Here is a 13,540-nt window from a genome sequence, read left to right on the forward strand (position 1 = left end):
GACCACATGATTAGAGCTTAGAACTTTCAGTACCTCCCTCCAAACCTCTGGAAAAGGGCGGAGTGGCTGGAGGTTGAACCAATTGCCAATGGTCAAAGATTTAATCGATCATTCCTAAGTAATGAAAAACCCAAAGGACAGGCTGGAGAGCTTCGGGGTTGGTGAACAAATGGAGGTGCTGGGAGAGTGGCCCATCCTGAGAGCATGGAAGCTCCACACGTTTTCCCCATACCCGGCCTTCTACATCACTTGCATCCAGTTCTTCTTGAGTTACATCCTTTTGTAATAAACTGGTAATCCTGTAGACAAAATATTCCTCAGTTCTGCGAGCTGCTCTAGCAAATTAATCAAACCCAACAAAAGGGTTGTGGGAACCTCTGATTTATAGCCAGTCCATCAGGCACTGGTATCGACTTGAACTTGGTGACTGGCATCTGAAGTAGTGGGCAGGAGGCAGTTTTGTAGGACTGAACCCTTAACCCACAGAATCGGATGCTGTTTCTTGGTAAATAGTGCCAGAATTGAACTGAATTGCAGGACAGCCAGCTGGTGTCCCAAGGATTGCTTTTTGGTGTGGGAAACTCCACCTCCCACATTGGCATCGGGTCAAGGAACCCAAAAGAGAAGTTACTATAAAATTCGGCTAAGAGCTGAAAGGCAGTGAAGGAGTAAAAGATGCAACAGCGTCCCCCTTAATCTCCTGTGGAAACTACGTGTGAGAAGGCTGGGAAGGAGTATGCTTGTCCAGGTGGGCTCTCCCATCCTCATCCTTGAGTGCTTCTGTGCTCCAGCCATTATGGCAGGAATCCAAACTTAAGCTGATTGCCTGTGATTGCTGGGGTCATAAGCAAGGTTGGGAAACCTTCACATTCATACAAACACTAGTTTGCTTGAAAGACAATAATCTCCTTTGACCTAAGTGTGGGCCATCCATCTTTATTTCCACTTGCATGGGAGCAGAATTTGCCACCCCCAAATATGCTTCTTTGACATAAGAATTATCTTAGGCTGATTATTTTTAAGAAACAGCCACAGGAGAAGCTCTTGAAAAACTGTGAAGTTATCCATTTGCATTTATAAGGGAATTTCCATTTGTAAGGGTGTCTCTCTGTACCAGAAAGTGGGGAATCACTAAATCTGTAGAAACTTTTAGCAACTAGGAGGTGAGGATTTAAAACAGCACAACAACTGCATCTTTGTTTATTGTCACTTTCCTGGTAACTTCCTGTAACTGACTCCCCATCTCCAACATCTTTTGTCTTTAACTGGAGATGTTACTTAAGGTATTGGCTTTAGCTATTTGGGGATCTACTCAGTTTTCCTGGGTCTCTCGTGTACATACGAGGTATACATGTTGTTAAACTTATGCTGTTTTTCTCCTCTTAATCTGTTTTATGTCGGTTTAATTATTACACCAGCCAAAGAACTTAGAAGGGTAGAAGGAAACTGTTTTTTGCCCCCAACACACTCTTCCTCCAAACAGTCTACAACCAGTTCTCGTGCTGGAAAGGAGGGGCTATAGAAAGGGGTGAAATTTGGTAATAGCCCCAAGTTAAAAGGGGTCTCTTCGGACAGGTTGCACATTGAACGACACCTCTGAGTTTGGCAACTGATGATCCATACGTATGTTGGGATCAGAAAGCTGAACTTGTTAAAAATTTTTCACGGGGGAGGAAGTATCTATGCTTTAATTCATCCTTTGGTTTCCCTTCTTTTTTTTTCAGCTTTGCTAAGGAGAAGTAAGGAGAAAGGTTTGCTTTTTGATCATACTTGAACCAGAAAAGAAAGAGGGAAGCAAGTGCCCTAAGGAGCCACAGGTTGTGTTTCTAGCAGAAATCAAAGTGCTCTGAAAGGGTAGGTATGTAGGTATGTAGAAAAGTGTCCTCTGTCTCCACTCAGAGCCTTTCTCTCTCCTTCCTAGGAATTTGTATTTTAATTGCTTAAGAGAAAGTCCTTTCAACCTTCCAATTCAATACTCATTCAATTAGTAGGATAAAAGTATATTAAGTTGCTTGCAGATATTTGGCTGTTTTTGGCCTACAAAAAGGGCAATTTGCTATGGTTCAACTGAATATATTTATATATCTTATTATTATATAAATATATAATTATATCTATAAAAACACATATACAAAATGTGTTGAACTCTAAAGTATGAGTATGGCAGTTGATTTCTTTTTTTTGAAGATTTATTTATTTATTTTAGACACAGAAAGAGTGCTTGAGCATGAGCCTGGTGGGGGGTGCAGAGAGAGAAAAAAATCCTCAAGCAGACTCCGTGCTGAGCATAGAGGCTGACTCAGGGCTCCATCTCAGGACCCTGAGATGATGACCTGAGCCGAAATCAAGAGCTGGCCGCCTAACTGACTGAGCCATCCAGGTGCCCCATGATTTCTTTTACAAAGAAGAGAAAGCTGAATTTTCAAGGATGCTATCTAGCATTTCAGCTCACAGTGCAACTGAATTAACCTGTTAACTTTTGCTGAAGAAGTCAGAAGGTGAGTAAGTGAGATGGGCCGAATAATTACATCACAGTTTGGGAGATGTACTGTATTTAATTTCCATGAATTTACGAGAATGGATAGAAAAGTACCAGTTGATTTTAAATTAGTACATGCTACTCTACACTCAATGGTTTTAAGGTAATTAGTACTTGATTTTTAGAAATCAATCAGTACGATGCTACAGGTTTTATTTTTTATTGATAATTATTAGGTTGACAAAACCGAACTTAGGCTTCCTTTATTTCACAGATTTGCCAATAAATGAACAGGGCGTGTATTTCATGTTAACATCAGCTGCTACTACCCCATAGGGAATTTCCTTCTACCTCTTTTTTCTTTTTTACTGCCAAGACATTCTCCTTACCTTGTCAGCCCACAAAAATCTTACTGCCCGTAGGGATTTTGGGACATGGGCTATTGAGTTGACCTGACTGGGTTCAAATTCTGCTATCACCACATACTAGCTCTGTGTGACCTCTCTGTGCCTCCTCCTTCCTTCCTTCCTTCCATCCTTCCTTCCTCTCTCCTTCCATTCTTCCTTCCTTCCTTTTTCTTTCTTTCTTTCTTTCTTGAGAGGAGGTTGCAGAGGGAGAGGGAGAGAGAGAATCTTAAGCAGGCTTCATGCCTAGAGCTGAGTCCAGTGTGGGGCTTGACATGGGCTCAATCTCACAACCCTGAGATCATGACCTGAGCTGAAACCAAGCATTGGATGCTTAACCGACTGAGCAATCCAGGTGCCCTGTCTCTATGCCTCTCTCTTAATCTTTAAAATGAGAATGATAACAATAGAAGCCACCTGATAAAGTGTTAGGAGTACTAAATGAGTTCACATATGGCATTACGCATAGTAAGAGCTCAGTGAATGTTAGCTGCTGTAATCATGATCAGTTGTGAAAATGCTACTAATGATAGAGATTGCACAGCCCCATGTCCCTCATTTCATAGATGGGAAAAGTGGTGCAAGATTATAGGTTCTTCCTCAAAATCTTGTTCATTCTACTCACCTGACTTCTGCCATATCATTTACCTTGGATGCTTTTTGCATGATATTAATTTGCTCTTGTTGAAATACTTTCCTGTTGGTGAATTCGTTTGTGTAACCGTAACAACAGACACTTGAAATTTTTTATACCACATCATTAATGTTTATATGCATGTGGAATAATATGTGAAATAATACTTCCTTTCTAGTTATCTTAGTGGAGTTGACTCAAGATTAATAGAGTAGCTTCTATGATTCCAAGAATCTCCTGACCCCAAAAACCAACTCTGCACAATTGCCTGGATGCCTGAAATCTCCTGTCTCCCGGTGACTCCTTAGGGGTAGACCCACTGTTACTTGGGGCTGAGAACCACAGATATATCTTTTAAATAGATCCATCTATCCGCAAGCAGCCTCCTTATCTAAATTTTCACAAAATCCCTCCAGCCAAACCTGGGGAGAGAGAAGTTAAAATAGCGTGAAGCGGATGTGAACTCCAACTCCCAGCAGCCTGCAGCTGAGTGTCTTGTCAGCAAAGGCATTTTCTGAGAATGGAGGGAGATGCTGGAACCCTTTTGGCTGCCTCCCAAATTCCCCATCATTTGTCAGCCTGGGACTCTGTGTTGTATCTGGGCTTGTTTGCCCTTTCAGAGCTCAGATCACGTATAAACATGTTGCGCTGAAAAACCAATCTACCCCGTTCTCAGTTATCTTTGAGTGGAGAGGGGACAAAAATCAATTGTGAGGTTTTAGATTAGTCTTTGCTTCATTTTGCTTGTAAACACATAATCATCTTACTTGATTTTATGACTTTGGTTTGAAGTGCTAAGCTTCCTGGATTTTTTTTTTCTTTTCTTTTCATAAAGGAGGCTGTAGGGCGAGGGTTTTGCCGTAACCTCACATCTCAGTCTGTGAAATCTTGTGAAAAACTCTGGGATCCAGTGCTAGGTTATGTCTCCTAGAATGGTTTTATTATCCGTGGAAGTGGCAAGGTGCAAACTGTGGGTGAAGTTCCTAAACTGGTTTGCTGTGGGTGAAAGAATTCTTTCCCAGTGGCTTCCACTGTGATCTAATCTCTAATTTTGCCATTGTCCGGGGAAATGCATTTATGGGGACAGGCTGATGCAGCAGACACAGATACATGGAATGGATGTAAAAGTACTTTGCAAGGAAGATGATTCAGACACACCTCAGGTTGGGGGGAAATGGATTTTTAAAATAAAGGAAATCTCAGGATGTTAGTGTGATTTATTTCACTTAATGGAGCTGGTGAAGGACGGCCCAGAGGTAACAAATCCCTTGCCTGCCCAGGCTGAGCAGAATATCATGTTTTTCAGCAGTCTGCCTTGCTCACCTTGAAGGGGACCATGACTTTGTGTGCAAAACCCTCACCAGTCATCGGAGAAGAGCAACGTTTGTTGCTTGATCTCCAAGAGAAGTCTATCCTTCTCTGCGTTTTCTTTGAGCTAGAAGGTCTAGAGTCGATGTGATAGGTAGCTTTTTGGAATGCCCATCATCTTACCCAATGGGCCTTTAAATGAATCTGTCATTTTGTGCCTGAACAATTAGTGCTTTATGACCTGATGCTCAAGCACATTTAAAAATCCCAATCACACCTTTGTTTGGTTTTTCAAAGAGGAGTCCTATTTCCTATGGTACAGCAGGGGTTTCTATGTTGTGGGACTCTCTGGACCTGGGATTCTGTCTCAAGAGCCCTGGTACCCCTACCTGCTCTTGCTCTGGAATGGCTGCTCCACCAGGAGAAATAAATGATTCAGTCCGAGGCCTTGAGGTACTTGAGGGCATCGGAGAGGCTTATTCTTTACATGTATGCTTACAAATGGGTCCCTGTCTATCTGGCCCAGGAAGAGAGAACGTTACATCTCCTAACGCTATCTGCTTGCCCCTTGAAAAGCTACCAGAGATGAAGGGGCACCGTCTCTGCAATGATAAACTCAGCGGGGAAAGAGGATTTTGCCTTGTCAAAACCAGGTTCACACCTACGTCAGGGGAGCATAGCCCTCCATTAAATCGGACTTGCCTAATCTGGGGAAACTGAGGAAACTGAGGTAAATAAAGTTCATAAGGATGGGGAGAGAAGGTAAGAATCAGCCAGTTAAACAGCTTCCCTTCTCTGGCCTCTTCCCCACTTTCTCTGCCTGGAGGCCAGCCAGGTGTCCTGTTCCACCCACACTTGCCAGTACATTAGAGTCGATTATTTGTCTCTTTTTGTCAGCATTGAAATGAGGAGTCAGGCCTTGCCAAGGTGGCTCCACTGAGTGGGGCAGTGATTTATAGATTAATTATTTTAAGGAACAAGGCAGCACAGCATCATGTAGTGGAAAGAGTGCTGCACTCCGTGAAGACCTGCATTTGAGGGCTGACTCTGATCCTTAATAGCTGTTTGACTTTGGGCAAATCACTTAACCTCTCTGGGCCTTAGTCTCCTTATCTGTAAGTTGGGAATAACAAAAATTGATGGTTGTGGTGATCAAATAAAATTCTGGCTGTGAAAGCATTTTGTTAACTCTAAGGCACTAAACATGTCGAAGATTGCTGTTAGGTTTCTAGGGACATGCATGGTAACACCACTCAGCTGAGGAGGGGCTCCATTCTGTCACAGGACCTCAGGAAGTACCCTGGAAGTCACATAGAAGAGAAGGTCCTGAATTTGTTACCTTTATAACCGGTTTCACAAATCTGCTCAACTTCCCACAGGAAGGGAAATGAATCAATTAAAAAAAAATTTGTTTTCTCTTTGTGTATTTTAATTAATTAATTTATTTATTTGAGAGAAAGAGAGAGAGAATGAGATAGAGAGAGAGCAGGAGAGGGGAGAGAGTCAGAGGGAGACACAGACTCCCAACTGAGCAGGGAGCCTGATGCGGGACTCGATCCCAGGACTCCAGGATCATGACCCGGGCTGAAGGCAGTTGCCCAATCAACTGAGCCATCCAGGCACCCCAGAAATGGGTCAATTATAAATAGAATCAACTAAATAACACTCCACTCCTTATAGTAAAGATCCCCCAAATGTTTTATGGCCCTTAGTTTTTCAACATTAAGAACACTTTGGGATATGAGGTATAAATTATAGTTTAGAATTTCTCCGTTATCTGTGCACATGGAAGGGAGAAAATGGTGGGTTAGCTTAGAAAGTGGAAAATCCCAAAGTCACGTAGTACAGGATGGGTTATCCTAAAGAATGGGAAAACCCAAAGGTACATAGTATATGATATGGTTCATAATGTTTTATTGAGGCTATAAACTGGGGGAGGCATAAGAGATCATTTATTTGATACAATTATTCTATGGTGAATCCATGAGGTGGATAAGCCATTTGCTGTAGTGTGATATTTTCATTTCACAGGTGAAGAAAATAAAGAAAATAAATTTCTTTTCCTTCTTTTTAATTAAGTAGGCTCCACAAGCAGCGTGGAGCCTAATATAGGGCTTGAACTCACAACCCTGAGACTGAGACCTGAGCCGAGATCAAGAGTCAGATGCTTAACCGACTGAGCCATCTAGGTGCCCCAATAAACGCATTTCTTAAGCCAGGTCGACTGACTTCCCCATTTAGGGCTCTATCGAGGAGATCCCATTTCTAGAATTCTGACAGAAACCCTCACTGCCTCCCACACAGAGAGGTGTGTGACTATGTGCACTGGTTTTACTTTTCAATTCAGTGGCCCATCAGTGGGCCCATCTATGTTCTGATAGAGATTGCCGATAGAATCAAAACATGCAAATTGACTTGCACATGCAAACAACTTTTAGTGGCATTATGAAGGCCACTGAAGTCTGTGTCTATGTGTCACCAACAGAAATGATTGAAAAAGAGTACTGTCATGCATTATTTTGCCCATATCATGCCTTTGGACTCGTTGGACTGTTTCATGCTGGGACTGGGTGGTTGGCTCTCATTGTATTTCCACAGCCTGAAGGTTACCACATTTTCACTGTGAGCGAATTTGTACCGTGAGTGAAGAAAATGCAAGCATCCCAGGTCTCCCAGCTTGACACAGGTGCTTAAAGCCGGCCTGGCCTCAATTGTGAGTGATTGTTTCCCTCGAGCTGGCAGTTGCTCTGGGGCTGATATTGAATGTTACTATATTTGGGAAGTTGGTCATATCATCCGAACATTGGTTAATGCTCAGTAAGGGACAGGTAGACACAGTGCTGCGGTGCTTGTAGGCTTTGTGTGCTGCAGAAAGACAGGTTTGACAGAGATCTCTGGCTAACTGCAGTGAATTGTGCTTGGTGAGGACTTGAACCCTCTCTCCCCCAAAACCTTTAATTTCCTCTGGGCAGCTCTCAGAGCACCACTAGTCCACTCTCAGTACTGGCCATTTACCCTTCTGGCCTTTAGTAATGTATTCACGGGAATGATATCATTCATTCACTGACTTTTCCTTTTTAATTTGCCTTTGTCCAAATGTTGCCTTAAGTCTTGCATCCTTGTGTGTGCGCCTGCCTGGTCTTTCCACACGAAGTATAAACTACTCCCAAAGCAGGGAGCTGGGTCAAGGTAGTGAACCCGATAACATCTCTCAGGCATGCTGAGAGGGATTCTGGAGGGCCTCCTGACTCAACACATTTCTCCACCCAGACTTTCTTGGTGCCTGAAATTGCTACTATTAGAGCACTTTAGCTGGCTAATGACAAAGAAAGCTCCTATTAGAATGTTCATTTAAGGATACTGAACCATTATCAGCCATTAGCACCCTCTCTTGAATTAGTATATCATATAAGCTAGTCAGTCACCTAGAAAAGCTTTGTTGCAATGGGACTTTGGATTAGGGCAGCTTTGTGGTTTTCAAACATAAAACAGAAGCTCTGTATCTCGCATCCGGTCAAGCCTTACCCTCAGTCTCCTTTCAAAAGCTGAAATGTTGCCTTTGTTTTGCTCCTTGCGTTGCCGCCACTCGATGAGGTTTGCATTGTGCTCTCCGGGCAGGGAGATGTTGCATTTGCCCAGGGTGGGGTTGACCGCCCCGGCCAAGATGTGGGGCTCTGAGCTGAGGCTGATCTCCATCCCGCTGGCAAAGGTCACACGTAGGGAGCCGTCCGGACTCACCCGATAGGTACTCTGGGTGTTTTCTGTAGGCAGAGGAGCAAAGCAGGACAAGGGGAAAAAAGGGAAGTGCAGGAAGCAGAGGAGAGACAAGTTTAGATTCCGGAGGCGAGTGTGGGGAAGGATGAGCAGGTGGGTTGCTGTGGACCCAGATGCCTTCTGGGCTAGACCACCACTCTCACAGCCACATGCACTCTCTGTCCGTTTGGGTCTTGTTATTCGCATAGCTGGGCTATCTTGTTTCTTGGATAAAAGATTCCTGTCTAATACTGGAGGCTGTTTCTGGCTTGTCTTTTTCATTTTTAAAGAACTCCCTCACGAAATCCTTCTCTGACCTGGTGGGTTGGCCTCCTCCGTTTGATATGCTGGGAGCATATGCAACCTGCCTTCGCTCCCTCCGTCCCTCCCTTCCTTCCTTTCTGTGTTCTTCTCTCACTCTCCCTCCCTCGATCCCTCTTCCCCTTCGTTTTTCTTCCATTCATACTCTTCTCACCGACTAGAACGAGACTTTAATTCTCTCGTTTCACTTCTATTCTTCCTCGGTGTGCATCCCAATTCATCCATGTTATTCACCCACGTGAGCATTGATTTAGAATGCTAATCTCAGACCGGGCACAGACTTCATTTCTCTAATATAACCCAGTCAGAGCCTAAAAGAGCTTTACAAACAGCTGAGTGCTGGGAAATGACTTGAAGGGAGAGCAGATTTGGCAGGGATTGAACCCGTAAAGATGTGGTCCAATGTTGCTACATGAACTTTGTGAACGGTGTGATTTTATTTGGGTTTCAGCCCCCATAGCTGGAAAATAAGGAGAAGAAGCCATCTTCTCAGCCAGAAGTGAATTCTATTTATTAATGGTGGCCAGAGGTTGGATGGTAGACCTTAAGCGCGGTACCTCTACAGTCAGGTGAAGTGGGAAGTATCCTTACCTTGTTTTAAAATATATATGGTACTAGTTGCTGTCAAGTTGGTTGACATGAGGACATTTTCACGGTTGGAAGTATCTAGTTCCACTTTTGTCAGCTTCTCCAGGTCACTGTGGAAGCTGCTGACCTCTCCGGTGGGAAACGTTGCATTGGTCAGATGTCCCTCGGGGTCATACCTGAGGAATGTAACCAATCCCAACTTTGAAGCCTCTTGGCAGTGATAACAGGCCTTTGCAAATAAAAATCACTTGGTAGCTAATACAGTTTAACTTTGAGTGATAACAAGTATTATTAACCTTGTTCAATAAGAAGAAAAAGGTCAGAGAGATGATTAATCAAACGAAGGTATTTCTTGCAGCTTCTGAATTCTTGATGACTTCCTTGAGCTGTGCTGTTTTACAGAAAAAATATATCTGGTAATGAATCACCAGGGTGGAAAACTGATTTATGAATCATGTCCTGCTGTGTGTAATGTTGCAGGGAGGCCTCCGTTTGCAATTTGGGTCGATCCCACTACATGTGATGGATAATAAGTACCAGCAGAGGGTGCTGTTGGCAAAGGAACGGGAGGCACAACCGGCCCCCCAACGTCTGGAAGGGCAATAAACTGATTTTGCATTGTGATAGGAAAATTATATTTGCTGCTGTTTAAGTTGCCAAATGTGAAATGAATGAATCATTCTTCCAACAAAATGAACAAGCACAGAGGATAATGGAAACATGTTCATTAAAACATTCTGGAGCCCCCTGATCTCAGTGTCAGTTAATTTAAAAAAAAAAATCTTTCTATAATATAGTACATAATGTGTTGTAATTTGCCTATATGAGTAAGAGACAAAAAAAATAATTACCTGGGATAATAGGCAATAACCTATATCCGGAAATATAGTCTAGCGAGTTTACTTTATAAAAAAAAAATCAGAATGATTGGCAATCTCACTGTCCTCCAAATGGAAACTGCTTCCCTGAAGGCTTTTGATGTGGAGCTGTTCTTTTATTGTCAATAGAACCATGAAAAATAAACACTTCATTAAAAGTAAAGACATGCACTTGGAAACCCATTACTGTTTTCTTTTCAAGTTGCAAATTACAAAATATTTAAGCACTTTTATTTGCTTTTAAAATGTTAAACAATTATATTCTTTTTACCCAAAGTGAGCAGAATACAGCCTGGACACAAAGGCGAAGACTGGCTCTACTATTTCCTCCTCTGACAATTATGCAAAATGGCATAGTGATTTAGTGTTAGTTCACTAGGTTTTAAAGAACTCAGCCTGGGTAGTTGCTCAAATTTTAAAACCCAGACCAGTGTTTGGTAGGCGTTGGCAAAGGGGCTAGACTTTATTTTATCTGATAGAACTGAACTTGGGGCTACAGTCACATATGCAAATGAAAACAATCAAATAGGTCAGTTGATATCACAGATATGCCAAGCCCAATTATCTAACTGGAGGCATCCTTTGTTTAAGGGGGTATTCTTCAAAATGGGTGTTGGTGTGTTGCTGCTATGCAGCCCAGGCCTTATTATCAAGGAAAAGCTGAAGGGTGCTGTTTGTGCCTGGGGTTAATGGCAGAATCCTGGCCCCTGCTCATCCCCTTTGCCCATGGTCTGTTCTGGGGCTCTGGCTGCAAAATGCAGGGAGCCCTGATGAGAAAGGGCCGTGGAAGGGCTGCAATGTCCAGCACAACCTCAACCTTGTCTGCCTGGTCTTCCTTCCAGGAGAGGAAAACAATGTCTACCTTTAATTTTCCCAAGATACCAAGTTGCTTTTCCCTGTAGGGAGGTGTTTCTAGGCAGTAGATAGAAAGAAGCTGCCTTCCTCACCAGGGAGATTGGGGTCCCAACAGCCTAGACACGGCTGGCAGTTCCTCTCTGTTTCACATCCATCGACAGCAACTCGGCCCCATTGGATTACCTTTCCTGATTTCTAAGGGGTTTCCTTAAAACTTGGCAAGGTCACTCGTCCTCATTCCTCAGGAAATCTGACCTAACATGCTAGGCATGCAAGTTCCTAATGGGCTTCCCAGCTTGGGGGCAGTTTATTTCTTTTTCAGTCACATAGCCTCTTGTTTTAATGCAAGGAAACCCCTTAGAAATCAGGAAAGGTAATCCAATGGGGCCATCTATGAGCAGAGGTACCAGGGCCAAAAATTCAAATGAAACTTAGCAGTGGCCTGTGGATAAATCTGGTTTCCTAAACCCCTCTTCTTCAAACATCTTTTAAGCTCAGTCGCTGGTGCAGTTTGTCTGCAATTATACGTTTAAAAGCTGATTCCCAAGAGCACAGCCATGTTTCTACATATTCTGTTCCCATCCCCACTTCCCAAATCGACAGGAGTACATTTGGAAAGGCAAGATTTATAGTCCTGGATAAGACTGTAATTACCTGGATAGATCTAGCTGGGAGGTAGCTGCATGATCCTTTTTGATGAGAGAGGCAACAGTTTTGGGGGTCAGCCCAGTTGCTGGGTAGTTGGAAAGTTATAGTACCTGATTTCCTTTCTGTGGCTGGACATACATCCTTTTTGAAAGTGTGTATTTGACTTTAACTCTATCATAAACAAAGCACTCTACCTGGAGGGCATAACGCTAAGGGAAATATGTCACACGATGACAAATAGTGTATGATCTCACTTGTAGGATCTAAGACAAAAAACCCCACACATACCGAACTCAGAAAAGATCAGATTGGTGGTTACCAGAGGTAGGGTGGGGGGTGGCTGGGGGAGTTGAAGGAAGGTAGTCAAAAGACACAAAGTTCCAGTTATAAGAGAAATAGGTACTGGAGAGGTAATGTGTGACATGAGGACTATAGCTAACACTGATGTACTACCATACATAGGAGACTTGGTAAGAGAGTAGACCCTAAAATTCTCACCAGAAGGAATAAACCATTTCTCTCTATATATTTTTGTATCTGTGAGATGATGGATGTTAACTAAGCTTGTTTTGGTCATCATTTCTCAGTCTTATATATAAGTAATTAGGCTGTACACCTTAAACTTCTACAGTGTAATGTGTCAATTATATTTCAATAAAAACGAAGGGAAACCCCCCAAAATATCCCTAAAGCCCTTTACTGAATACACTCGCAGACCCCAATTCTGCCAGTCAGTCATAGTGATCACATTTGGTGGTATCTTCAGTGTGGTTTCTCTGTCCTTTGTATGGCCCTGGGTCTAAACATATAGGCCCACCTCTCTTTTGTGGTGTCATTTCCAAAGGAAGAGTGACAGGCAGAAATACTCATCATTGGTAATTCCCACAACTTTGGAAAGATTGCTCAAAAGTGGCGAAGAAATAACGGGAGTCTTTGATTTCCTATGGCTTGCTTGAATTTTTTTCTCTCCATCACAGGGGAATGCATGTTTCCAGACTGAATGTCAAAGATACAAGTTTAATCAAAACCTCTTATGCTGTGTGTTTCCTTTTGGTGCCTGCATCCTTTGGTGCCGAGTACAAGCCAATATGCTGCAACTGATCCCCTCAGGCCACAACATGGTAGCAAGCCTCTCCTTTCCAAGGCTTGGAGTAGCAATCTCGTAACCAGGCCTGCAAATTCTGGCTGGTGAATTGTGTGATCAGGCAATGACCTTGCCTTCATAGTCATTAGAAGCGGGTCTGGTGAGAGGAGATTTGCCGTCATATTGTCCCTTCCTATCCTGATTTTACAGAATTCCACTATAAGGGTCTCACAGGACACTGATGAGTGAAGTATTGAGTATAACTATTGTTTTGCTCAGCACCTCAAAGGCTGTGTGCATTTGTGTATGTGTGTGTTTGTGTGCATGCAGACATGCCCAATTGGAGCAAAGAAAACATTTATACAGGAAGTTCAGAATTCATTCTTGTCCTCGAGGAGCATACAGTTTAGTTGGGGGTAGGGTGATATTTGCACATTATTTACAATACATGTGATCTGATATTTTCTCATAAGGGATAGTCTGCCCTTTTCCCTTGAGGATAATTTAAGCCAGGGCTAAACCATGCAGAGTAAAAACTAGAAGCCCCCCACCTTTGCTTTTAAGAAAATATTAATGATTATAGAAGGA

The 13,540-nt window shown here is 42.9% G+C and overlaps 1 protein-coding gene across 4 annotated transcripts in view; it reads right to left on the minus strand.

Annotated features, from left to right (window-relative positions):
• TENM1 (teneurin transmembrane protein 1) overlaps positions 1-13,540 on the minus strand; it is a 764,948-nt gene that overhangs the window by 18,155 nt on the left and 733,253 nt on the right. For all 4 annotated transcript variants that reach the window (XM_032882345.1, XM_032882346.1, XM_032882343.1 and 1 more), the window contains 2 exons: positions 9,491-9,663; positions 8,351-8,586 (listed from right to left, as the gene is read on the minus strand). In XM_032882345.1, the coding sequence (XP_032738236.1) occupies positions 8,351-8,586; positions 9,491-9,663 (409 nt within the window). The remainder of the gene's footprint in view (positions 1-8,350; positions 8,587-9,490; positions 9,664-13,540) is intronic.

Source organism: Lontra canadensis, unplaced genomic scaffold (genome assembly GCF_010015895.1).
Source record: "Lontra canadensis isolate GAN:19392208 unplaced genomic scaffold, GSC_riverotter_1.0 scaffold81, whole genome shotgun sequence".
In the NCBI taxonomy this organism is placed as follows: Eukaryota; Metazoa; Chordata; class Mammalia; order Carnivora; family Mustelidae; genus Lontra; species Lontra canadensis.